Below are 25849 nucleotides of genomic sequence, written 5' to 3'. Positions count from 1 at the left end.
GGGTGGGATAATTAAAAAAAAAACACACAAGGAATTCATTAAAATAGTATTTTGTATTATGCTGGAGATCACGATCTGTTTCTCCTCATGGTATTTCCTTTGGCCTTGAAGAAATGCTGTCTTCTAGAAGAAAGAGAGAATAGAGGTGTAAATGATTTCTGCTTGCTTGAATCAGGCCCCTGAACTTTAAGTTACGTTTTGAGTGATCTGGTCCTAATATTCAAGAGAAAAAACAACCCTATTTTTAACTTAGTCTAGGTGATGTTCATATGCTTAGTGCAGAACAAATCCTTAATTGTTTTTGGACTAGAACCCTTGCACTCAGCATTTTACAGTCTGGTAAAATATCTTTTTAAAACAGTGAGGAAAGGGAGCCTGACATATGCAAGGTGGTGCCACATACACAGAAACATCCTGCCGCTGAATTGTTCCTTATATTAAATTAGTCATAGTTCTGCTAAACTTTAAGCATTCACACTGAAGTTTTACATGTGAGCCACTTATTTTTTAAGTTTTCTGGAGATATTTATACAGGATTAAGAGAAACCCATTGGCTTGCCTACTCTTGAGCATGAAAAAACTTGCATCCACACTGTCTTGTTCAGAAGCTCTGGCCTTCCCTTGCGTAGTAGAAACTTGAAATCTCCTGGGGTAAGGACGAGGGGACATGTGTCATACTCTGTTTCTGCAAAGCTGTATGCAGTCATTTTTGTTAATGTAGCATCTTTGCAGAGCTGAACTAGCATCCCAGGCTGTTTGCTCTGAGCTGTTCTTGAAGGCCATGGACTGCCCTGACCTGAAGAGGAGGCCCACAGTAATTTCCCTTTATCAATGCCTCTGAGATAAGTGTGTATATCTAGCGGTGAGAGCAAGTAGATTGAGTAACCAGGTGGTGACATGTGCACTCTGCACTAACAATGGAAACAATCCATTAAATACTCCCAGTTTTGGACGCATCTCCATCTCATGGAGCACCTGGAGCTGCGTGTAGTGGGGATGCGAGCCCAGGCGCGTTGCTCATGTGCTCCAAGAGCTGCCACCGCCAGCACAGGGTGGCAGGGAGGAGAGCTGGGGCATCAGCACATCATCCACATCCTCTGCTTGGCAAGGAGGAGAGCAAAAGCTTAATGAAAAGGAGAACGGGGAAACTAATTCCACTCCCCCACAAATAACATCATATCGAGCATTTGGCTCGATAAGTGCAACCAGATAAAGTGCAACCATGGCTCATTTTATATATGTTGTGCAGCTTGGAACTTCAGAATATATTTTTTTGATCATTATAAAATTGCTTTGCTTTGCCACTGCCTGTGATGTTCTGCTCTAAGCTACTCTGAGGTTACAGAGTAGCTAAAAACATCATGGCTGTGATTTAGTGGTGCACTGGAGCAATTCACATGTAGTCTTGTCAGGCTTTTCAGCTTTCTTTGAAACGCAGCCTTTCTGTAAAAATGTAGGGTATAGCAAATGAACCTTTTTAAAAAAAAAAATAAATAAAAAGGGAAAACACTGCATAGGTAATTCTGAAAGGGTTATAGCCACAAATGGCATGAACTGGTCTAATGATGATATCTCTGATTCTGTAGATGAATCTCAAAAGATAATCAGAGTGAAAATCCTTCTGCTCCGAAAATGTAACAGTATTATGGAATAAACAAAATGTATCAGTACATCAAACAAGACAGATGAGGAACCAGTGCAGCCTGCGTTCCTCAGAGGAATGAGGAATGATTTAGCTGTGCCCTCCAATTAATACTAGGCATTCAGATAATTTCAGACATTATTAAAAATTAAAGGGTTTATTCCCATATTTCCCATCTATAATTAAATATTCTTATGAGCACAGCATTTCTGTATTGCATAAACTCTTAGCCTAAAACTGAATAAGCCATTGTAATTTAAAGCCTTGGAAGCCACGTGTTTGGTGAGGGCTTTTATTTGTTTTGTTTGTTTATTTGGGTTTCACTCTTTTTTTTTGTTTTTTTGTTTTTTGAAGTATGCATCAGGAAATGTAAAATCTGCATTATAATTAAAAGAGAGTCACTATGGTGATTCTTAACATGAGACCAAAGAAAAGCTGCCTAGAGGCAGATCTTTGAACTGTATTACTTCTGGTTTTTATCTTCTTTGTGCTACTTTTTGTGGCATGGAAGCAAAATGCGTATTTTTAGGGTTTTTGCTGAGTTTTCTCCCCTCACCCTTTCTAAGTTCCCATCTCTGGTCTCAGGGCATTTTTGGAGAAGCTGCCACTTGAATGAGGGGAGAGATTCAGTGATGTGCTTGTTGCAGGCGTTCAACAGTGATGTGTATAGTTATAATGAGGTTTCGATGTGAAAATTCACTGTTCACAGTTTTTAAAAATGCCAAATTTTATCATCTAAGGAAGGCACGATGTGTTTCACAAGGCCTTGTTTAATGTAACACTGATCTCTTGGAAATTCTCCCATTGTAATTAAATGTTAGACTATTGATTACTTGATGTAACGTTACTCATGTGAATTAAATGGCCACGTACACAGCAGTGCTATTTCATGGCCATGTATGGTTGAACTGGATTACGTCTTTCCCCCAAGGTTGGGAGTATCTCTCCAGGCATGCCTGCTGCAGATTGTGGGGTACAGAAATCTGATTGCAGAGGTTGAAAAGCTGCGCAGAGAGCCGTACGATTCGGAGAATCCGCAACATGAGGAAATGCTTTTGAAGGTAGGTGCTTGAGAGACGCTCAGAGGGCATCCTTTATTCATGTCAGCTCCAAACGGCCTGGTTTATAACCTTCTTTAAAAAGTCAAGTGGTATTGGCACCTTCCTCCGTCACGGACCTGTTTTAAGGTAAGTCTGTACAGCATGTTGTTCTGCTCTGGGTGTAACACCTGCCAAGCAAGCAGCTCGCTCCCTGGCTGACGAGTGTGTGTCCCTTGGCTGGAATATATCCAGGCACTGGATACCCAGCTCCTACTGCAGATAACAGCTCTCCACTGTGAGCGCTGGAAAAATAGCCCCATGTCATACTTCAGTACACCTTTCTTCAACGTGAGAAGAATATTTTTCTCTCTTAACCAGAATAAACATTTTTTTCTTCAGTTTCTTGTATTTTTGCAGACATTGTCTGTGTATCCCAGTGGTAAACCTCTAGCTTTCATTATGTGGAATGGAAGGGTAGGACATGAGGACTTGCACATTTATATTTACCAAATATATTTTCAACCATTCTTTAGGTAATATATGCAGAACAATGAAAACCATACCAATTGGGTTTTACTTCCAGGAAAGCCTTGTGCTATAGCAGATAATGAAAGTATTTTTCAGGAAGATAATCTTAAAGCCTTAAGTAGAGGGAAAGCTGGAGATCTCTTATATTAGAAAGGAACTGAGAAGACAAAGCAGGGGGAGGAAATCGTCTAATAGCAAGTCCCAGTATTTCTTCTGATCCTGTTTCTGGCTGTAGCTAGTGCAAGATGCTTCAGAGAAATGGCAAGAAACATAGAATAGTGATAATGAGCTTATCTACAAGAAAAATGCCTTCTTACAGAACTTTCAGAGGTGTGTAAAAACATACCATCTGTTTGAAGGAGTTTTTAATTATTTTAAACAAAAAAATATTGAAAATGTAAGCGCTACCTCTGCTTCTGCCCCCATCTGACTTTGGCTGGGGTTTTTGTAGCACATGATGATGTTGTCCTCCCCACTAGTTTGTGGTGTAGTGCTTTACACAAGTTACAGTGGGAGCTTCTGGAAAGTTTCTTAATTACTTGGGCTTCCACATACTTCCAAAAATTCCAGTGGGCATCTTATATAAGCACTTATGGATGCAAATAACTGTTTCTGAAAAATGCCACAAATGGACAAAGAGTTCCTGTAGGTGTTTGGAAAGCTGTCTTTAAAGTTGAATCCTTTTTGGGAGGTGGCAGACCTGCTGAGGAGGAGTCAAAACCCAGAGCTGCCCCTGAAGGAAGGCTTTAGCCTCCAGGTGCGATGGGGCCGATGGACTCCTCCTGTTCTAATCCTGCCCCTTTGCAGCCAAACACACACATTTCTGGGAGCAGAGTGGCCTTTAGCTAACAGGACACACAGATTTACTCAGTAAGGAAGCCGGTGTCTTGGAGGTGGGAGATTCAGGTGCCAGCCTACAGTGTTGGTCCCCAAAAATACTGGCTACCTGGCTGCAGGTTCAACGAGGCCTTTGGCTCCAGGAAAGCATTCCTAAATACATTTGGCATCTATGCTGCCCAGAGGGTGAGAAGTTGAGGATGGGATCACAGGTGAGGAGCTGGCTGTGGTCTCCTTGCCAGCCACCCAGCCTGTGAGGGCAAGGTGCTTGTTCTTAGATGCTCGGAGGATTATGTCAGCAACAATGTGTACTTATGTAGTAGTGCTTCAAAAACATAACTGCATGAGAATAAAAGCAAAAGAGAAATTAAGCATTTGTCTGAGGGGAGATTAAACAGTGCAGCTTATGCTGTACAATCTGTAATGTTGAAGAAAGTATTCGTTTCAGCATCTGCCTCCAGTGTAACCTGTGTATTGGCACTTGTTTACCGCAGGCTCTTTGCCTTTGCGAATTCTCATGTCAAATGGAAATACATTCAAGGCTTTAATTCAGTTTCCAACCCATGCTGGGGAAGAATAGGCCCATTGATTTTCATTCCTTCTAGGTATTCTGCTAAGTGATCTCTGCAATGGGTAATTCAGGTCTGTCATTTATTCATGTTTACCAGGAGTGCAGTTTATGAATGAGAGAAAGATTAACCTGATGTGATTGGACTAATTAGTAATACTATATTTACTGTCAATGGATGAACAAGAAAGACAGCAGATATGATTTAAACAATGATGCTTCATGCAATCATTACAAAGTGAAATCACTAAAGTTTTAACCTTCTTAAGGCACTTTATTTCAAATGGAGTTAGAATTGCTAAAATTAATACAATTTCTGGGCTTTTATTTGGGGGCGGGAGGAGGTAGAATGTGCATACAGCTCTTTCCCTTGGGTAGGCTTCGTCTAAGTGCATTTCTTGAGGCCCTACTCACCAACTCATGGTTTGTGCAGAACACTTCTTAGTACATTTTGGAAAGGGTGAGTTTGTGATATGGAACACGAGGAGTGCAGAAAGGTATGTATTTGTTAGATATGTCAATTTAGGCTCCTTTTAGGTGCCTAGCAACGTGATATAATATTTAGTTATTAAAGTCGTTGGATCAGTGCAGCTAAGTGGATTTACTCCAGCTGAGGATCTGGATTGTTAAATCACTTTGTCCTTTTATTTTTTTTTTTTTTTTTATGGGAGATCAATGAACAATTCACCACTTAGATAAATATGAAGGTGGCACATGCTAGTCTTGTATGGATTTTTTTTATTTTTTTACTGCTCTCCGATGTGCTTTTCAGCACTGTGGTAGCCAAGTCAGCAATCTTGATTTATAACCCTTCCAGAGACTTGTAAAAGATGCTAGATAAATAATTGCTGTAGAGCCTCAGGGACATGAGGTCTGATTGCCTGCTGCTCTGTCAGTGATTTACAACCAAATTCCAGCCCGTTCCTGCCTCTGTGCTTATGGAGGCAGACACTAGTTTGATGCACAAAGTGTGATCAAAACAAGTCCTTGTGGGAGACATTACAGCAGGTGCCAATAACGTCGGAACGGCCTCGTAGATCTGAAACATCTGCAATATTTAAGAGTGGTTTGGGCTTTTCCTCACACTCTCCTCACCCCTAGGAATTTAATTTGATTTTGTGTTTGGGTTGCTGGGATAGTAATGCAGTGATCTTACATCAGAAGAAGCTGTACTAATGTGTGGAAGTTTAATTATGCTTTACCTGTAATCTTCCTAGTTGTGGAAATGCCTGAAGCCCAATTCGCCACTGAAAGCTCGGATTTCGAAGCAGTGGTGTGAAATTGGTTTCCAAGGTGATGATCCTAAAACAGACTTCAGAGGGATGGGTCTCCTGGGCTTATATAACTTGGTGTAAGTATGTTCCTCTGTAGATGCTTTAAGTGTGTCTGAAGTCATGGATAGCAGCTTTACTTTAAGGTTGTTAGCAAGTCTGTGGGAATAACTTATAAAAGTGTTCGGGACTTCATAGCAGAAGCTGAAAGAATTTATTTGCTAGCCCAATTTTTGTGGAGTATTTCTTCTTGGGGGTTCTCCTTTCAGTATTCCTAATTCAACTCAGTAATACCACTTGCTAAGCCTTTTTTTTTTTTTAGTTTTGCTGTGACACAGTAGGTTAGCACTCTTTTCCCAAAAGAAAGAAACTTTAAAGTATATTTTCACCAATATATAGATCTCCTTAAACAAAATGCCCTGGAAGTGGGTTGGTGGGAGGGTTACGTTACTGCTCAGCTTTCTTGTTCGGAATTTCATGCCGAATTCTTAGGCAAAACACTTGAAATGCAGCCACTGATGGCAGACTGTAGTTGGACTGCTTATTCTTTCTGTCAATATCCAAAATTAAGCAGTGAGTTTACATCAGTATTCCCTTCTGTCTCACACAGAGCAGGTGTTAGTACCGCATCTGTGGTCAGTGATTTGGGAATCCATCAATTCCTGTTCTTTCCTTCAGCCCTTGTATCTTCTGCAGGTGGTTACATAACTTAGAAACATTTTCTAAAATAACCTCTCTATGAGGGGGGAAAAGAAATATTTTCTGCTTTTACAGATTAAAGAACATAAATCATCCACTGTCCATATGTCTTTCTCTAGCAAAGCTCAGTCGAGGATCTGGACTCTTGACTCTGGCTTTGAACTTCCATTGGAGATGAATCCCTAAGATGTAATTCGTGTCTTAGTCTCCTGTGATGACTCTTATCTTGCTTAATTAATCTGCCAGATCAAGAAGCCTGAACGGGTTTTTCTTGAGCTCAGCAGCCAAGATGCTCTAGGAATAAACAACTGATTTTGTAGGGTGGGTAGAAAGGGGACTCTGGTAATGCATGTTCACTAACTGCTTATAGGGTTGCACTTGTAATTTGAGGCTGCTTTTATCTTTCATTTTAGGGATCTGGTAGCTTAATAAATTTAACATGTTAAATGCTACTCATAGCACGTAACACATGTAGTGACCTTTAAAAGGGTGTGTATGGACATCTTATATGATTTAAGATGGGGTTTTTCTTGTTTTTCTTTCATGATTCACCCTAAACTTGTATATTTGCAGGTATTTTGCTGAATGGGACACTGAGATAGCTCAGCAAGTTCTCTCTGACTCTCTTCACCCTAAATACAGGTAATGCTTGAAACCAGGAAAAGTAATTTGAGAGAGCACTGTGCTGGCCGGTATTTTGGGAGGGGGCTTATTTCCTTTTCTTTTTGTTGGGCACAAGCTCGGGTATTGCCACAGGCTGTTTTCAAGTGCTGATCCTGAAAACTGATCAAATCCAAGAGAAATGCTTGTGCATTGAATCTTAGAAATAGTCAAACAGTGTTAAATGTTTTCACTTCTAATTTCAAGTGATTTTGTATTTTTGTTTACCTTTCTTTTTGTCTTTTCATAATGAAGGGAAGTCACTAAGAAGGAACTAAGGTATTTTTTTCTTTTTCTTAGTTTTATGAGACCCTACATGTAAATAAAGATCAAACTGTACTGCAATTTGCCATGTTATAAACAGAAAGTCTTTGTTGCAACACCAAGAGATCCATATTCCTTTCTCTGAAGTTAACTCAAACATAGCTGATGCTGCAGCACTGGGTACATCTGAGCATGCTTATGTGCAAAGAATGAAATCAACCTTGCTTTATGTAGCTAAAGTACTGTATTTTAGACCCATTTAGTATCAGGCTTGACCAAGAAATTTTGGGTGATTTTTCCCCATAGGAAAACAGTCTAAGTAGCGCTACTGTGGTCACAATATCATGTAATAATCAAAAGTAGTCTAGGCCAAGGGTTTGTTAGCACCATTGAAGAGCACTTTGATTTATAGTCACATACCCCAGATGCCTTGACTAATAATGGGTCTAATCTGGCTAGTCCAATATCGTGACTGCTGAGAGATCAGGTGTCTTCAAGTAGCAAAAATTCTGCGTTATGAGCTATTTGTGAGTAGGAGGTTTATTCCATAATTATTTAAGGGGGGCAGAAATGGCTCATAGCCAGTTACATAATAATCAGTTACCTTCAAAAGACATTTTTTCTTTTGCCAGTAGTGTTAGATATCCATATAGCAGGTCCACAGCTGAATCCCGTGAAGATTTTAGTTTCCTCAGTATTTTGTGGCTGAGTTTCCAATAGTAATTCTGTGGCAAAAAGCTCTTGTAGGGTTGAGGGAGCTGTAAAACAAGAGACTTTAAGCCTGAAAGTCAGCCCTCAGTTTTTGTTTGTCTGGGGTTCCCTATATATACTGGCATCCAATCTCTTCCTACAAGCACTCCCCACAATTCCCATCTTACCTTTACATATGGTGTTGCCCATGGATGATTTTTATTAATGTGTGCTGGTGCGCAGGGATTGTCATGATGCTTAAGGAGCGTTATAGAAAATAGCCACGATTTTTGTTTAGCTGAACTCTTACATGGGAAACTGAACTATACTACCCAGATGCTGAGTATTCAGTACCAGGGCGGTGAAGCAAAGAATCCCATTAGTGTTCTTCATTTACATGTTTGATTGCCAAGGACTGTCCTGGAGTGCTGTGTGAGCATGTGCAATTTCTATCCCTTGAAAGAGTGTTTAGTAGAAGGTGACTGCTGCTGGTGGTGCCCGTGGCATTCATCCTGGTGTGATTGCTTAGCAGCTGTGCTGGTTTCTGATGTGATCTTGATCAATGTAATTTCCATTTCTGTTGAACTGTATTGCTTGTCCACATCCTACATGCACCACCTTAATTCAACGTTTGCTTGGGGTTTTTTTAACTGATGTTATGCCACAACCTACAAAGATGGCTGAGATTTTAGGGAAGGAGTATATTCCTGCACACCAAGCCAATTTAAAGAAGGTTTATTCTCACACATGCTGCCTGGTAACACTCAGGTCAGGATGGGGACAAACCTTTGAGCATCATTAATACTTAATGACTACAGTTTTTAAATGCCATATTTATGTGAATTTCAGGGGATTGTCTTCAGCATAATACATACTTACTGTAGTTCAGGTTTAGCCCAAGAAAGACACTTTCACACATAGCTGTCTAAGATTTGCAAGCTCTGATTTGCTTTACCGAGGGGAAATTCCCACAGGCATGTCCAGGTTGCAGCCCACTGGTTTGGGTTGTTTCCCTGCCTGCTTTCAGCTGCTGATAGATGGGGGCAGTGATTTCTGCTGAACTTGGTCCATTCTAGTGGGTGCAGTTAAGGTCTGGGTAGTGGAATGTCAGCTGACTGGTTGCATCAGGCAGTTCTTTTAAAGGAAAATGTTGAACAGAAATTTAACCTAAAATTAAACAGTTCCCTAAGTAATTCTGTTTGAAGGGAGGGACCCTCTGTATCCTTGAGAACCTCTACATTATTTTGCCAAATAATAGGAAATAGTGTTCCTTATTTTTGGCTTTTAGGTGGTTTCCAGTTGGGCTGGACATAACAAACTTTCTAGCAGAGGTGTGTTTTTCATGTTTGCCACCTCAGGTGACTCGTGCCTCCAGTGATGGGCATCGCATATGTCTTCAAGAACACAAAAGGTTAAAATAATCTTTGATTAGTTAAAAGAAAAGTAATATTTTCAGCTTTTAGTGTAGCTCAGACTTAACTGAGGTTGCTTTTACTGAGAGCATTGGTGCAGGCACACACTTTGTAATGATGAGAGAGGTTTATCAGTGATGCTATAAAGCTGGTTATCCATTTCAATTCTCTTTATACCAACCTGTGCAGTCAGAAGCAGAGTTAAGTGTGATTAGACATATCAACAGAGATATTAATAAAATACCCTGTTCAGTAAAAATTATAATATCAAAGAAAGAAACTATTTGTCAATGAACAATGCATGGCAATATCTGGATTTTGTTGGTTTTTTTTTCACTCCCCAGCCAATTGAGCAAAGCCGAATGGGAGAAGAAAAAGTTTGATAAGGCAATTGGGTAAGTTAAAAATCTTTTTAAAGCTGCCACAAACACAACAGTAAACAATTATGCTATGTATTTGGGGCTAAAAAGGTATTTCCTGGTCACTTCTTAAAGGAAATTTCATTGTGCATGCTAATAAGTATTGTCCTAACCACACCTTTGATTGAAGATTACAGGAAAAATAGTTTGAAGTAAGAATTAGGAAAAATAACCCAAAAATGCTATGGCAAGGAGAAGCTTTTTGGATATGGATATGGATAGAGCAGTGATTAATATCTATTTAATTCTTCTTAGCACATAATGTGATCAAGTTTCACTTCTTACTGTCAGACACAGTTCTGATCCGCTTTCAGGAAAGTATAATAGGAAAGAAATAGTACTGAGATTTTTCTTTTAAGTAGTGGCTTTGATATAGCTGCATTATTCATGAGTATGGAACTGGATGTTCCTTTTGAGTGTATCTGAAAATCTGTAATACAATATTTTAATGCCCGTATTTCATTTTCCTGTGAAACTTGCCGTTAGGTTTCATGTTGCAGTTAACTTCTGGATATTTTTTTTCCTCCTGAAATATGCCAAAGATTAAAAAAAAAGCAAGTATTTCAGTTTGCTTGATAGCGAACTGAAATAATACCTAGGATAATCTACAGAAGACAGCTGTGTTTAGAAGAGTTTAAAAAAAAAAAAAAAAACACTGTATAACTAAACAAGTTCGCTTTTATCACTAAATGAGTGTGGGACATCACATGTTTTTTCTTGGGAAACAGTCACTGCCAGAAATATCAAGTTCTTTATGCAACAGGTTCACAAATTAAGAAATAACTTCACATTTCTGAGTTCTGTTGTGCTTAAATATACTTTCCATGTTGATATCTCTTAACAGGGCAGGGGTTTGCTTCATGAGTCTGATTTTCTTATTTCTGTTGCCAGCATGCTCTGATTTATGTTTTTGCTTGTTTTCTGGCCCGTGTATCCAGTTCTCAGCAAGAAATGGAGGTGCCTCAGCTGGATCTTTTTCACAGCTGGATCTTTTTAGCCATATTAATGTCTTTATAGGACTGATCCTTGAAACCTAATTTTCCTGAATATGGGTAGTGAATTGCAGTTGGGCAGATGGGCTGAAACACCGAATGCCGGGTCCCCCTGCAGACGCAGCCACAATGTGGAGTGCTCGCCCTGTGTCAGAGGCGAGCGCAGGAGCGCCAGAGATTGCTCTTGTTCTGTAGCAAGGAATCTGTGCTGCTCCGCTGAAAATGCTGGCACTGTGACTAAATTCCTGGTTTTGCTGTGACCATATGTTTCACAAGGGAAACGTTGCCATTAGGCTGCACAAAGTAGGATCAGTGTTTTTCTTGTTTTCTGCCTTGGAAGCTCACGAGAGAGAGAATTAATACACCTCAGTAGAACACAATCTGCAGTGTCAGTGTCACTAGTGTTTCTTGTAGTGTGCTAAAAGAAGACAAACAGTACACAAGTGTTGCCGCTTCTTTTTCTTACAGCTATTCTTTTGCTATCGTGGGCATTAACATAACAGACCTCGCATACAACCTGCTCGTGAGCGGAGCTCTGAAGACCCATTTCTACAACGTTGCTCCCGAAGCACCAACCCTAACTCACTTTCAGCAAACGTTCTGTAAGTGCTGGGAAGGGGGAAGGAATTCATGATCTGAAATCCGGCTAACATTTTTATACTACCCGTTCTTTAAATACTTGGACTCAGCTCATAGTTGTGATGGATGCCACTACCAAACCAAGGAATAAAGCAAACGAACATAAAGCAAAAAATCCCAAACAAAAACCTCCAATGACCTGAAAAAGTGACCTTCCTGTCTTCTTAGACTGGTTTTAAATAATAATAAGAAATTAAAGGTACTTTAAAGAACTTGCAGAGAGTGCTTCCCCATAAATCAAACTGTCTCAAGATATATCTGCATCTACACTCAAGCATTACCCTCCATGCTTCAGTAAAGTTGTCCCCCATCAAAATAATGCTTTCCCAGCTCTTTCCCTGTATTAGAGCATCCTTTCTACAGCACAGGCCTGCTGTGCATCCTTGCACAGTGGTTGCAACACTTCTAATATTTTTTTCAATATATAGACAAGAAACTGAAAAGAAGTCAGGATGCACTATTTTCCACATTTATGACAATTGAAAAGGCTTTGGTTTTGTGATGGTTTGGGGTGGTTGTTGTTGGTTTTTAAAGTTTGGTTATTTAGATATCATATTTTTTTTTGTTTGTTTTGCAGCTGTAATATTTTATTATTGCTTAACTGGGTAAATGTCAAATATTGGTGTTGTGTGCATCTCTTTCATTAAATAGCATCTGCTTTCAGACAAGGATGCTGTTTAGTAAGACTCACTCCCCCAAAATCCTGTGTGGGCGGATCACAGAGTGCAGCAGGGCTCTCCCTTTTGTGATGGTGTCTGTGTTGCTGCCTGAGCTGGACTGGCTGGTAGGAACACTGGGCAGCTTAGCTGCCAGGCTTTTGTCTTGGTGGTGGTTTGCTTGATAAATAAAAAAATGCAGGTAAGTACCTACCTAAATATCTACTTATGCATCTTTGGGTCATCTTTTCATTGAAAGGGTTAGTCTTTTTGCCAAATTCTTGATGTGCCTCTGACCTTGTGAAGAGTTATGTCTAGTATGATTGGTTTCATTTCCATATCTTCATATTCTGTTATTGGTTATGGTTTCTTGCCATGGCTAAAATCTGCCACCAGTGAATCTGGAGGAGGAAGAGACATGGTTTGGTACACTTACAGTGTCTTTTTGCCACTGCCAAAGTCTTGGCTGCAGGAGGGACTGTTCTGCCGGCTGGGTCTAGGACTGTGCCCTAGGACCAGTGTGTCTGCTGGCCAGTATGGCCAGTCCATCATGACAATGCTGGAGGGAGAGCTGACTTGGACACTGTTACGGAGGCACCCCAAAGTCAGTTTTAGGTGAACAACAAGTTCCAAATCAGACTTTATTCTGGCTGGAAAAGTGCAGCCAATAAACCAACCAAAACAGGGTTTATACAATTAGTTAGCACTCCGACAACATAAAATACAGGTTCAGATATGAGTTGAGGAGATTATTGGGGTGCAGCAAAACGAGAATAATGAGGATCCACAGTATGCATGCACACACAAGAAACAAACCATAGCCCTCTGACTCCAGGGTAAACTATCACTCGGCTGGGTTAGGCAAGGACTTATTCAAGGATATATCCAGTAAATTATTGCTCACCCAAATGAGGAGGAGAGGTGCTCTCAATCCTGGGAAGTTTCCTTAGATGGCGTTCCAATCTAAGGGGAGGGCTCCAGCTTAGCAGACCCACTGCTTCAAGAAGACCACACAAAGGGAATCTTTGGCGGGCACCCTGTTTTATAGTCTAGTCAGATCTGGCTGTGGGCATTCCAGAAGCTTCTCAGCTTCTCTGGGTCCCTCCTCTCCTAATGACCCTGTCAGCCTACTCCGGGTCCCACAAAAGAGCCATTACCTGCCCCATTGAAGGCTCCAGCTCTCAGAGGGGGATGTGCAACTGCCACACCGGTTCTCAGGGGGAGAAGTGCAACTGCCACAGACACCTCTTCCCTCTATAGCCCATGCATGTAGGAGTTATGGAGCAAGATAAAACTCACATGGGTCTCTAGTGTAGTAATGGGCCGGTAAAGGTGGTGGATGTTCCTACAATGCTCTGCCTACCAGCCTAGCAAAAACCTGAGGTTATCAAATGGACTTTATTGTAGAGGAAGCATCAACAGACAAAATTTCCTGGAGCAAGGATGATTCATCCAAAGATTATCTGTTTGAGTCTGACAAATCCCTGCTCTTACGCTCTTGCAGCTTCTCTCCTCTCCCTACCAAAGTCATCCTAGGTTTCCTTCAAATTACCTACAAACCCAGACACCGTTAGGCTGCATTAAATGCCTACAGGCTGCATGACTGAACTGGAAATTCAAAATTACAGTGCACAGCCAGCAGCCTCGCTGGTAGAGGAGCACAGTGGTTGTACTGCACGGACCCCCTAAATGCTAATGCACAACATCGCCTCTTGTGAGCCCTTCTGCTCCCTCGGGCCGTGGGGACACACACAGAGCTGAAAACTGCATTTGGCCCCTGCCCCCAGGTTCTGCTGCCCCCTCTGCCCGTCCACACAATGCGCGGAACTGCCTTGTTCAGTAGCTCGACTCAGCTGCTGCTCAAGTGCAGAAGGCACCTCTTGGAAGTCTCCTGGGTCTTGGGGCGTAAAGAACTAACAATGTGTTACATTTTATGTAGCAGGAGGTTTTTTTGTTGTTTGGGGTTTTTTGAAGAGGTTTTACTGAGCTTTGTTTTGAAGGTAATATCTCTTGGAATGAGACAGCCTATGGCTGTTGGAATATATGGAGGATATTTGAAGGTGTATTTAAAATATCTTTTGAATGAAGTTTCTCAAATGGATGGGGGGGAAAATATGACCATGCATATATACCTAATATACCTCAAAATTTCATGTTAGAAGTATGAGTGTTGTAATTGTCATAAAATAGAAATAAACAAATAAAAACAAACCTTTTTTACAACAAATGTCCTCACTTTCTGGTATACATAAAGCTTACTTGCACATTTTGCTGTGTTGGCATGAAAGATTTTATACTTCCTCAATGGTTCGTCTGCTGCAAAAGGTGGGATCAAGAGGTTGGGTCCAGTTTATTGGAGTCCCAGTGTTGGATGTAATGGTTTTCCTGTTAGTTGTTTCTCTTCAGATTCAAGGACAGCACAGAACTGTGAGGGTAAAGGCCTTAATCAGATCCTGTGTATTAAACCCACCTTGGGATCAAAGTTCTTCCGAAAACAGGGATATCTTATCAGTGTGAGTGGTTCTGTATATCACCTTATCGTTCATCTTTTCAGGATCATAGGCATGAGTCTTTTCCCTATAAGGTGTTGTGAGATGTCAGACTCCAGTGACCGAGATTCTCTGTGTAAATTGTAATTGTTAATTGCAGGTTTCTTTCTAATTTTGTATGTAATCTTTGCATACTGTATTTATCTCTTTTACTCCTTTTTATTATGTTGTAGGCTACTTAATGCATGAATTCCACAAGTTCTGGATTGAAGAGGATCCACTGGACATCATGGAGTTCAATCGTGTCAGAGAGAAATTTCACAAGCGAATCTTAAAACAGCTCCAGAATCCAGAGATGGCTCTGTGTCCTCACTTTGCTGCATCAGAAAGTTTAATGAATATGTAGTTACTCACTCGATTTCATTTGCAAACAGCCTCACTCTTGTGTTAGATCACTGTTTAGACCATCAATAGCATACTGAATGACCATGGCGATTGTATGCATGTTTTTGGTGCAGTATTCATCTATTTTTGTCATGCATATGAGATCCCCTTATGCTCCTCTTGTTGGGGATTTCTCATTTTAAATGGGTGCTCATATTGTGGCATTATCCAGTGTTACATTCTGAATTGATGTCCAGGTATCAGAGTTTTTCTATTTTTTTAGACTTTCCCCATAAATTCAGCATTGGCAATTGAATTGTATTTCTCTAGCTGTGTTTTTGTATATGTGGAATAAGTAGCTGGATCTTGTATCGTGAAAGCTTTTTAACTTCTTGGTATGTTTTAAGATAACTACTGGCATTTCAAGTGAAATGTATGTTTGGACCTTGTCTAGAAGATAACATATGTAATTTAATCTGATGCAGGCAAACACATTATAAAATCCAATTTTCTCCATGCAGCCATATATGCTTAATGCAGAATTAATCAGGTTTATGAGGTACAAGATTCAGTGTGAAAAGTTGATACAGAATTACAATCAGATTCCACAGCTGCATGAATACCCAATGGTCTGGTGATGCTAATACAGTCACAGTGAACTGCAAACGCGCTCACAACTACTGGAAACCAGCAGGGCCAAGAATTCTGTCATCAGGCAGTTGTCACCAACACCACCACGCTGAAGCATGATCTAAATTCCTGCACATTCCTTTGAATATACAGAGGTTAGTATTTTGTGTCACATGTTGGAAAGCAACGTGACTCGGTCACATTGTGCTTGGTGAATTCAGGGGAGCAAAAATCTATATATTTTTTTGAACTACTGAAAATGTTGCTTTGGTTGTCAATCCAGTTCCTAAGAACTGGGAGAAATAATTGATTAGAAGGTTTAGAGCAAAGCCACTTGTTTCCCAGACTACTTATTAAAAGAAAATTAAAATGGCAAGTTACGTTTTTTCTAAAAACATAAATGAGTAGAAGTGTCTGACGCTAAGATTGTGTAGTATATTAAACAGCATCTACCATGGCATTTCATACCCATGGTATTTTTTACCTTCTAAGCAAGCAATTTTAGTATTATATGTTTGTGTAAATCACTTGCATATGGAGATTAAACTGAGTAGTGTCCAACTACTTGTGAATTATATGAATAAATTATATGTCATTCTGAACTGAAGCACTGTGGGTTTTATTTTTGAGATATGCAGTGATACAGATGAAAGCTATTTTACTTGAATGGATCAGGTGAAAGGGGGTGTATCAGCTTTGTGGTATTTCCTTACTCTGAAGGGTGCTCTGAACTTCAGCAGATCAGGTTCTTTATACCATTTCTGGTTACAGCTTGGGCCATCACTTACTAAGTAAAAAATAAAGCAACTGGAGTGGTTCCATTTCTTGGGAAACTCCTTTTTGGGTTTAATCCCTCTCATTCTGTGCTCAAACGTGAGGTGGGGGTCAGGGCTTCTCTGCAGGGCTGGAAACTTCACTCATTGCTGAGTTAATCAGCAAAACTCTATGGGTGTTGTGATAAATGGGCTTCTCCAGTGACTTTGGAAACATGGAACTGAAATTATTAACTACTGCATATTTTGCATGAAAATACAAGGAATAAAAACTCTGTATGTTTACTTACTACCATTGGTTTTGGAAAGTGGTTATTTATAATCGTTAGATATCGAAGGCTTCTTTGCATCACTCTTGAAGCTTCTAAAGTTTGTAGCAACAATTTTCACTGTTTCAAATCTTAGTCTCTCGCTTTGTTTCCCTGCCCCACTCTTTGACTTAAATTCCTTCTGCAATTTTTTAGGCTATGCTGGTTTATTTTTAATACTCTGCATTGGAGTTCATGGAGTTCAGGGAAGGAGTGGGGGCACAAAGGTCCCTGCTACCCTCTCATGATGTGCTCCGCTCAGTTGTTGTGCCTTGTATCAAGGTGTCAGCTTCCAATAAAATCAGAAAATGTCATCTGGCTACGTGTCAGATTGTGTCACCACAATGTAGCTGCTTCGGGTGGTTGTTTTCCTGCCTTGCAGGGAGACGGATTTAATGAAGCTAAGTGTGAAATTCCCCCTCCCATGGAGGCCCCACATGCTCGTGCCTACAGATCTTATAGTGCTGCCTGCTCACGCTTCAGCTTTGTTCTGGGACATCTTTGCTCTCAAAGTCCATGTGGAACCTGGGGCAGCAAATGTCCCTGGTGGCTGCTAAAGCAGCTGTGTGCTGTGGGGGAGGATGTGGGTCTGGCGCTGCCTTCCCTTCTCCAAAGGAATGGGTTCTTACCACAACACAAACCTAAACTTTTATTTAAAATATTAAAATTTACACTGTCACTGACATACCTCCAAATTGACCCATGAGGAATTGCATGCTGCTTTCCCTAGGGAGGAGAAAATGAAAGCAACAGCAAAAAATGAGTGTGTAAAAAGCCACTTCAACAAAGTAGAATCAATATTTATACTCACTGCAGAGTGCAGGGTTTGGTTTAATTAAGAGTAGAGAAGATTTCAGTTGGATCTTCTGAAAAACTTTCCCCAGCCTCATGGTTGCTGCACTCCACCTGCTGCCTCCTCCCCCCGAGGCTCCTGTGAAGCCACCTGGACACTCGCTGCTGGGGAAACGTCACCCCTGGCCCTGCCCGGCATGGGCAGCAAGTGCTGCCTGCCCAGCCTCTAAAGCTCTTTGGCATCTTTCTTTCTGAACAGGTATTTTTCTCAGGCAAATAATTTATACTTGCAGGACCATGCAACCAAGGTGTTTTAAAAAGCCAGAGCTGCTAATTTAATTTATAAAATCCAGGGCGGGGTATTGATGCTGTTAAGAATATGCTTCATTTGAGGCAGGCAGATGACTAAATATAATCATTGTGAAAACACGGTATGGGAAGGTTGTGTGTGATTTAAAATGCAGAAGTATTTACCTTAAAGCCAGAAGAAAGGGCCACTTGGTGTTGTGTTTCTTTAATTCTGTATGCAAAATTATGCAAGAGTGGCTTGTGTTTCTCTGTGCTACAGATTCAGTCGCTTCCCATAGCACAGTGCTTGTTTATCCGGGCTAATGGGAATTTAAGTTGTTGCCAGGGCTCCTTTGACACTGTTGGTGGGCACTGGTTTGTCTTCAGTCCCCTTGGGGCTCCAGCAGCCATGGGGCTGGGGCTGTGGGCACAGGCAGGGTTAGTGCCCAGGGTTTTCATCACTGCCGAGAGAAGAGTGAGTGCTGCTCGGGCTCCACAACACTTTTTGGCTTTTAAATTTTTCTTCCATTGAGGAAGGAAGAATTATTTTTGCTATGGTTTTTACTGGCTCTTTTGGAAGGTACTTTTTCAAATACTGGTGCTAGTGGTATTTTTATGTACTGTTTTTAGAAACAAAGAAGGTCCATCCTATCTGTACAGTTTGTCTTGGAGAATTGTATCTTCTGGCTGTTTCCTGAAGCTGGACTGGAAAATTTCCTGTCGTGTAGAGGGTAAAGGGGAATTAATCCACTGTCCTCATTAATGGAAGAGCAGTCTCTAAAAGCACCTGTACCCGCTGTGCTGCGTGCCCTGTGTGGCACGGCTGGGTAGTGATGGCTTAGCGGCTCTAGCTGAAGCACTTTGCTGCAGGTGGAGAAATTTCAGCACATTCCCAGTTGAAATAAGTGCTGCTGGGTAGTGCAGGAGGCGTGTGAACAGAGTGCTAATGCTTGGGTTAATTAACCCGTATCTGCAACTACTGACCCAAAGAATCAGTGGGAGCACAATGTACACATGGGTTTCCTTTATGCAGCTGGTATTATCATTCGCTTCCTAATCCTGCCCTTTGTGGGCTAGGTTAGCTCTTAACATTTCATTTGCTTATCTCTCCCTTTTCGTCATAATATGACCTGTGGGTTTTGACCCTTCCACAGGGGCGGACGACACTGGAGATTTATCCAGTAGTGCAGTCTCGCAGATTGGAGTGACTCCTGAATGGGCTCTAGAGGAGCCTGCAGCTCTGCCGCTGGGATCTGACTCAGGTGAGGAAGAGTCACAGCCTGAACCAGTACCTGTGCAGTTCTGTAAATGCCAACTTCATGTGTTTGACAGCTCCTGTTGGGAAATAGGGGAACTCTGTATATACTGTTGAGAAATAGGAGAACTCTGTATATACTTCCCTCTGTCCCCCAGCTGGCTCTTGACAAGCTTGACATCATCAACTTATGACCATTTTGGCATCATAGCAAGACCCCTCTGTGAATGACTCTCATCATCTCTCATTTTCAGCAAATGTTCTACTTTCTTTTTATCTGGCTAACCACCTTGATTTTCACCTCTCATTCCTCGCTTCCAATTTGGTCCAATGTGAGCTGGAATTTTGCACTAATGAATCCTCCAGGCTACACTGAAAAAACCAGCATGGGTCTCCTCTGTACATTTGCATCTGCAGCACGGTGCAGCTAAAAATCCTGTGAATTATTAAAGTAGATGTTTTGCAGAAAACAATCCTGAAACAGATAAGAAAATGAATTATTCATTGTTTTGCTTGGTTTGCAGCAGTGCAGGATTTCTATAAGGCTTGCCAAAGATTAGACAGGAGTCTTCCTACAAGATCATGTAGGAACATAGTAGAACTGGCTCTGTGCTTTCCCCTGTGAGCAGCATGCATAGAAATCAGGTCATTACTTATTCTAGTAAAGGAAAGTGTTCTCTATATAGAACTATAATTAGAAAAATAGATTTAGCTATAAAACCTCCAAGCAAGAACTGGGTACAGCAGCTTAGATCAAAATGAACTATGAGGAAGGGCAGAGGGGTTTGTAACTTGTGTTGCTGTGTTCCTAGACCTGGGCTCCTCTGCATTGAAGGGTTGTAAAAACTTGTAACTGAGGGTGGTGTATTCCCCAAGGAGCTTATGGCCTGAAATGAAGGAGATGGGTGAAAGTGGAGAGCATGGAGTCAACACCGATCAGCACAGCTGGCAGCTCAGGAAAGCAGAACAGCACAAGAGGAGCTGCAGAAAGGGACAAGAGGAAGCTTGTTGTATGTTCATGGGCAGTTTTTCCCAATTGTAAGGGCAAACAAGGAAGGCACATGGAGATGACTGTGAAAAACCTAACGAATGGACAGCAGGGCATGGCACTATGACATACTGGAAATGAGGACAGGCCTATCCCTGGTGGGTGCAGCATGGCTGAGAAGGTCCTGGAAGGAAAAATATAGTCTGAAGTGAGAGAGTGCATGTTGAAGGGGAAATTCACAGAGGTATTGGTGCGATTAGCATAGGGATGGTGCAGTTGGCACAGAGAGTTTGGCGCAGGCTGTGTGATGGTGTCCTGAATGGGTCTGAGGATGGCAACACTGCATGGTCCAGGGCCTGAGAAGATAGGGACAGCCTCGGGGCAAATGGTACTTCTGAGAATGGATAAGAAAGGCTGTGCTTCTCAAGAGAGGCCAGTCAGGAAGGATCAACAAGATGTAGACATAGTCTAGATGTAAAGCCCTGAAGAGAGGCTGGGGGCTAAGCTGGAGCCTTTGGTCACGGTTCAGAGACAAGACAGGGGTGTTCTCCACACCTGGAGTTTTGTAGGCACATGAGGCTTAAGTTGGGAAAAGTTGTTAGGAAAAGGTGAACAATTTGAGAGTTTAATGTAGACAATCAGGATAAAAGTCTGGAGCAGAGAGAGCTCTGTATCTCATTGACGGGGCAAGAACTGCCAAGATTGTGCTTGCAAACAAGGCTAACCAAGGAGAAACTGTTGAAGCAGGAATAAAAAATAAACCAATGGCAGAACACTGTGGAAAGCCCCATTAATAGAAAGAAACCTCCACAAGATTTGAGGCTGTAATGATCAGAAAAGTGGTTGGGAGGAGACGATAGTCTCAGAAGCTAAGGGGAGACTAAATCTGAGAAAACTTCCATGGTCACCTGTGTCGCAGGCATTTGACAGCTGAGTGCTCTGTCTTTTCCCTGGTCATGTGCTCTGTTCTGAGCAGATTTCTTTTAATTCATCCATCGAAGCACTCGTGTGGTGCCCATCTCACCACAGGCAAATCACAAGAACAGTACCAAAACTCTCAAAAGCAGTAATTCAGCTCAGCCCTGCAGCTGTTGTCACCTGCCCTTGTCAAACCAAGGCATCTTTCTGGCAAGACTCACTAAGCGAGCACTGCCCGAGCACACAAGCCCTCCTCGCGTGCCCAAATGCAGGTGTGAGCTTTGCTGGGTTGCAGACTGCCTCCTGGGAACAACTCGATCTTCTTGAGTCAGCTCAGTCCTAGCCCATGGGAACGGCACGAGTTCTGCACCTCGTGACATCTCAGGCTATGAAACCTGCCTGCTCACCCCGGTAAATTGCCCCTGCTTGACATGCTGGATGGGCAGGATGCAGAAGACGTGAGCTGCAGTTTGCTGTCTCTCTTTGATAGGGGTATTTGTGATGCTGATTTGGCTCTGGATGGTCTCACCTGTTCCTTTATGCTGTTGTGACTAAGTCATCATCTGCCTCTTCACTTTCTCCCAGCTTTCCATTCACATTGGTTGGTTGGTTTGAATTTAAACCAACTGACATGCACTTTACCTCAAGTTTCTGTGTCATTGTCACTGCCCTGTCAGCTTCACTCCCTTTCGCCCTTTGTCGCACATTTTTGGCAAAGAACCGTTTTGCCAGGATGTGGGTGCCACTCTCCATAGCTTTGTGGCCAGCTGACTGGTGACCTCCATCCTCCCATCCTCTGCCGGCCCCGTTTGCAGGGGGCTGCTGTGGCACCAGAGCTAGGAGGGCTGCTCATCTCAAGGCTGCTGCTCCTTTCCTGAGTGCTGTGCGGGAGAGGCAAGAGCATGTGGCTGCATGGGGAATGCAGACCTTCTCCAGCTCAGCTGATAGTTTAGTGCATGGGGTTTTTCTGCCCCTAAAGCACCCTCAAACACCTACCAGGCTCACTCCAGGAAGAATCAGCTGCTTCTGTCTCACAGAACAACATTTATTCTATTTTCTTGTCCGTGCCTTTGACAGGCCTCTATTAGTTTCAGTCACGCCTGTCTGCTGTGAAGCTGTGAAAATTCATACTGGCTCCAAATATGCCTGGAAGAGATGAATCCAGCAACAGCAAAGAGGGGACCCTGAGACCCAGCAAGGAGTTATAAACCCAGCACAGTGCTCTCCTTTCATTTGCTGGATAACAAGGCAGGTCTGAGGGAGATGTGAACACCAGCCGTCTACTGAGTGGGTCAGAAATTCTCATGTGATCAGTGGTATGAGTGCCCTTGTATTAAAAGCTAGACTAAGCATTCATACCCTGGGAGACTATTTGAACAGCCAGTCAGTGAGTTTCTTATCATGTAGAAATACCAGTGCTGTTGGAGGACTGAACTAATTTCTAGTTCCAATAGAGATCCAAAAGCGACAGAGAGGTTGTGCAGTGCATTTGGGAACCTGCAGCAGTTCAGGTCGTTTTGGAGCTGTCTGAACTGCAAGTCATAGAGAGAGATGCTGGCACTTCACTGTTTTATTCTATATTCTGAATTTGCACCCATAAATGCAAATTAAACTTTGCTGTCTAGCAACAGCATCTTTTGTGATCCTCTTAAATTTATATAGATGTCTATAATCACTGCCTATGAGTGTCATACATAATGGTAATTAACTTATATGCCACAGTTCTATTCCATCATTTTTCAGGTACAGCAATGACAGGTCCTAGACTTTCGAATGACAGGATTTAGAGACGTCACTCCTCCCAGAGAGAGAATTGCCTTTGGGGTAGAGCATTGCGGGAGGCAGAGCAGCCCAGGCTGTCCAGGTTAGGTCATCTGTGATGCTACTGAAAAAGTAATCAATAATATAACCTTAATATCAAATGCCTAAACTTCAGAGAGGGAGATAAGCATGTAGCAAAAATGTTTATAAGACCATGTACCTATCTATTATAAAAAAGATGAGTCTGAAACACCCACAGGCAGTTCGGAACTGCAGAGGCAGTGGGACTTTCACATCTGTCTTGCATTCTGCCAGGGGTTAATTCCAGGATACCTCAGCTCACTGCTCTTAGGATCACAGCAGTTGTAATAAAATTATTTTCTTCATATTAAATTGCTTGTAACAAACACTGCAATGGATGAACACAGTGTTTCAGAAAGAGAAAATTTTTGTTAACAAGCCCACATTATATCAATTTAGCTCAGCAAGCTGCTGTTGTATGAGTGGTACCCAACAGCCATGTTCCAGTCAGAACAAGTAATGCTTTGCACATTAGAAGGAATCCAGGTTCACAAAATCCCAATAGACAGGCAAATAACACCTACTATAATCTAGGTTTAATTATGCTAGTGCACAGAAAGGCCTGAATTGCCAAGATTTCCCTTTGAGAATGAAATACATTGTTTTATAGCTGGTGAGTAAAATTTTTGGGTAGGATTTCACTATCTTGACTCAGATACTGTAACAACCACTTGCCTGACATGGCTGAAGTTTGTGTTACTCAATACACATACCAAGCATGGAAGACATTGTCTTGTCTTGTTGAAAGCTGCTATGTGGTCATTCTGCAACACTTGAAACCTGACCATTAAGTGGCATCTAAATATAGAAAGTAAGATCCCCCAGGCAGAGGGAGCAGCTTCCTCTGTTTAATGCCTGGCATATTTCCCAGTTTCTGACAATAATGGGTTAACCATTGTGCCAATGCTTTCTTTGGATTTTGTCTTCTTATCTGTTTCTTTCCCTTGCATTCTTACCTGCTCAAACCAAAGTCTCGCTCCCCCTTCAAAGCTTCTCTTCTTGCAAGGGCCCCATAACAGAATCACAGAATCACAGAATTACAGAATCGACTGGGTTGGAAAAGACCTCAGAGATCATTGAGTCCAACCCTTGGTCCAACTCTAGTCCATTTACTAGATCATGGCACTAAGTGCCATGTCCAGTCTCATTTTAAAAACCTCCAGGGACGGCAAGTCCACCACCTCCCTGGGCAGGCCATTCCAATGCCTGACCACTCTCTCTGTAAAGAATTTCTTTCTAATATCCGGCCTAAATTTCTCCTGGCAGAGTTTAAGCCCATGCTCCCTTGTCCTATTGCTAACTGCCTGGGAGAAGAGACCAATCCCCACCTGGCTATAACTTCCCTTCAGGTAGTTATAGAGAGTGATGAGGTCACCTCTAAGCCTCCTCTTCTCTAGACTAAACAAGCCCAGCTCCCTCAGCCTCTCCTCATAGGTCTTATGTTCAAGTCCCTTCACCAGTCATGTTGCTCTTCTCTGGACCCGCTCCAGCACTTCAATGTCTTTCCTGAACTGATGGGCCCAGAACTGAACACAATACTCCAGGTGTGGCCTCACCAATGCAGAGTACAGAGGAAGGATCACTTCCCTTGTCCTGCTGACCACGCTATTTTTGATATAGGACAGGATACCGTTGGCCTTCTTGGCCACCTGGGCACACTGATGGCTCATGTTGAGCTTCCTGTCGATTAGTATCCCCAGGTCCCAAGTCTTCACCATCACTGTCTGACTGTACAATGAATTTGAGGTCATAAGGAAAAAAAAAAAGAAAAAAGAAAAAAGGAAAACAAACTCAAAACCATGAGCACTAATATTTTTAAGAACAGCCTCACACTATTTGCCTTCCAGTTGATTCCCCTGAGTTACAACCGAGAAAGGTTCTGGGGTAAAAGCCGCCGCGGCAGCGGCGGACGGAGACCCGCGGCCGGTTCAGCACCACGGAGAGCGGCGGCAGCGCCGGGCGGGCCGGGCCAGCACAGGGGCCGGTGCTGCTGGGCCCGCCGGGGCTCCAAGGCAAAAACTGACACCATCTGCCGGTCCTTGTTATTATTGCATCTGCCCCCGTGTTCCAGCCCCTTGCTGCTAGCTGACTGCTCAAAGAATAGTAGTGGGGATGCTTCTTAACTCTGTTAATCAAATCACGTTAAACATACTTGAGTTTCTGGTGGAAATCAGAGTTGGGCAGCCACGTTGAGGTTGTGTGAGGGGTTTGGAACTGTTTTGGGAGCTTTTCACTCGGTCTGCCTGTCAGAGTTCAGGGAGCATCTGGACGGTGACCTTAGTCATATGGTTTAGTTTTAAGTAGTCCTGTGAGGAGCAGGGGCTTGGACTCAATAATCATCATGGGTTCCCTTCCAACTTGAGATATTCTGTGATCGTATTCTATGTCATGTTTCCTGGATAGGAGTCAGCTGTTGTGAATGCCCTCCCCTTCCAGAAAGGCTGCCAAGGATCCTGCACCCCAAGGCCTGAGAGACCCTGAAGAGACTGTAGCAGCCTGAAGGAAATAATACTACTGTGGCACTTGTCTTCCCTGAATTAACTGTGTTACATGCAAGGAAACACTGCTCTAAGCCACCTAAACACTTTCTAAATTTCATCAAGAAAAGTGCAGATTTGGCTTATTCACATACTCATTTTTATTTCCCATGAGCAAACTGCCGCAACTTTTTATTAGCATTCATCTCCGTTGTAAAATATCTCCTCTTCACTGAGCCAGGCTGGGGAGTCTGTGACCTCTTAAGCATTGAAAGGGGAATAGCCTTTAGTATTTGCTTTCATGGAAGCTCACCAAGAGATAGTATTTCTCTCCAAGCTAGGACAGCTGTTATAAACTATTCCTGATGGAGGTTTGAACCCATTCTTA

At 42.2% G+C, this 25849-nt stretch overlaps 1 protein-coding gene across 2 annotated transcripts in view; it reads left to right on the top strand.

The window, feature by feature from the left end:
• The window catches only part of ELMOD1 (ELMO domain containing 1), a gene marked incomplete at its 3' end in the record, with an annotated part of 29093 nt that extends 13881 nt beyond the window's left edge, over positions 1–15212 (top strand). Inside the window, exons 5-11 of one of the 2 annotated variants that reach the window (XM_082061516.1) lie at positions 2574–2703; positions 5833–5966; positions 7159–7227; positions 7501–7524; positions 9956–10006; positions 11491–11624; positions 15040–15212. In XM_082061516.1, the coding sequence (XP_081917642.1) occupies positions 2574–2703; positions 5833–5966; positions 7159–7227; positions 7501–7524; positions 9956–10006; positions 11491–11624; positions 15040–15212 (715 nt within the window). The remainder of the gene's footprint in view (positions 1–2573; positions 2704–5832; positions 5967–7158; positions 7228–7500; positions 7525–9955; positions 10007–11490; positions 11625–15039) is intronic. The other variant, XM_082061515.1, reaches the window with a different exon arrangement.
• Positions 15213–25849: the final 10637 nt, after the last annotated feature.

This window comes from Streptopelia decaocto (assembly GCF_964273445.1).
Source record: "Streptopelia decaocto genome assembly, chromosome: 1".
In the NCBI taxonomy this organism is placed as follows: domain Eukaryota; kingdom Metazoa; phylum Chordata; class Aves; order Columbiformes; family Columbidae; genus Streptopelia; species Streptopelia decaocto.
The sequence above is the reverse complement of the archived record's forward strand: the minus strand, read 5'-3'. Positions and strand labels throughout refer to the sequence as shown.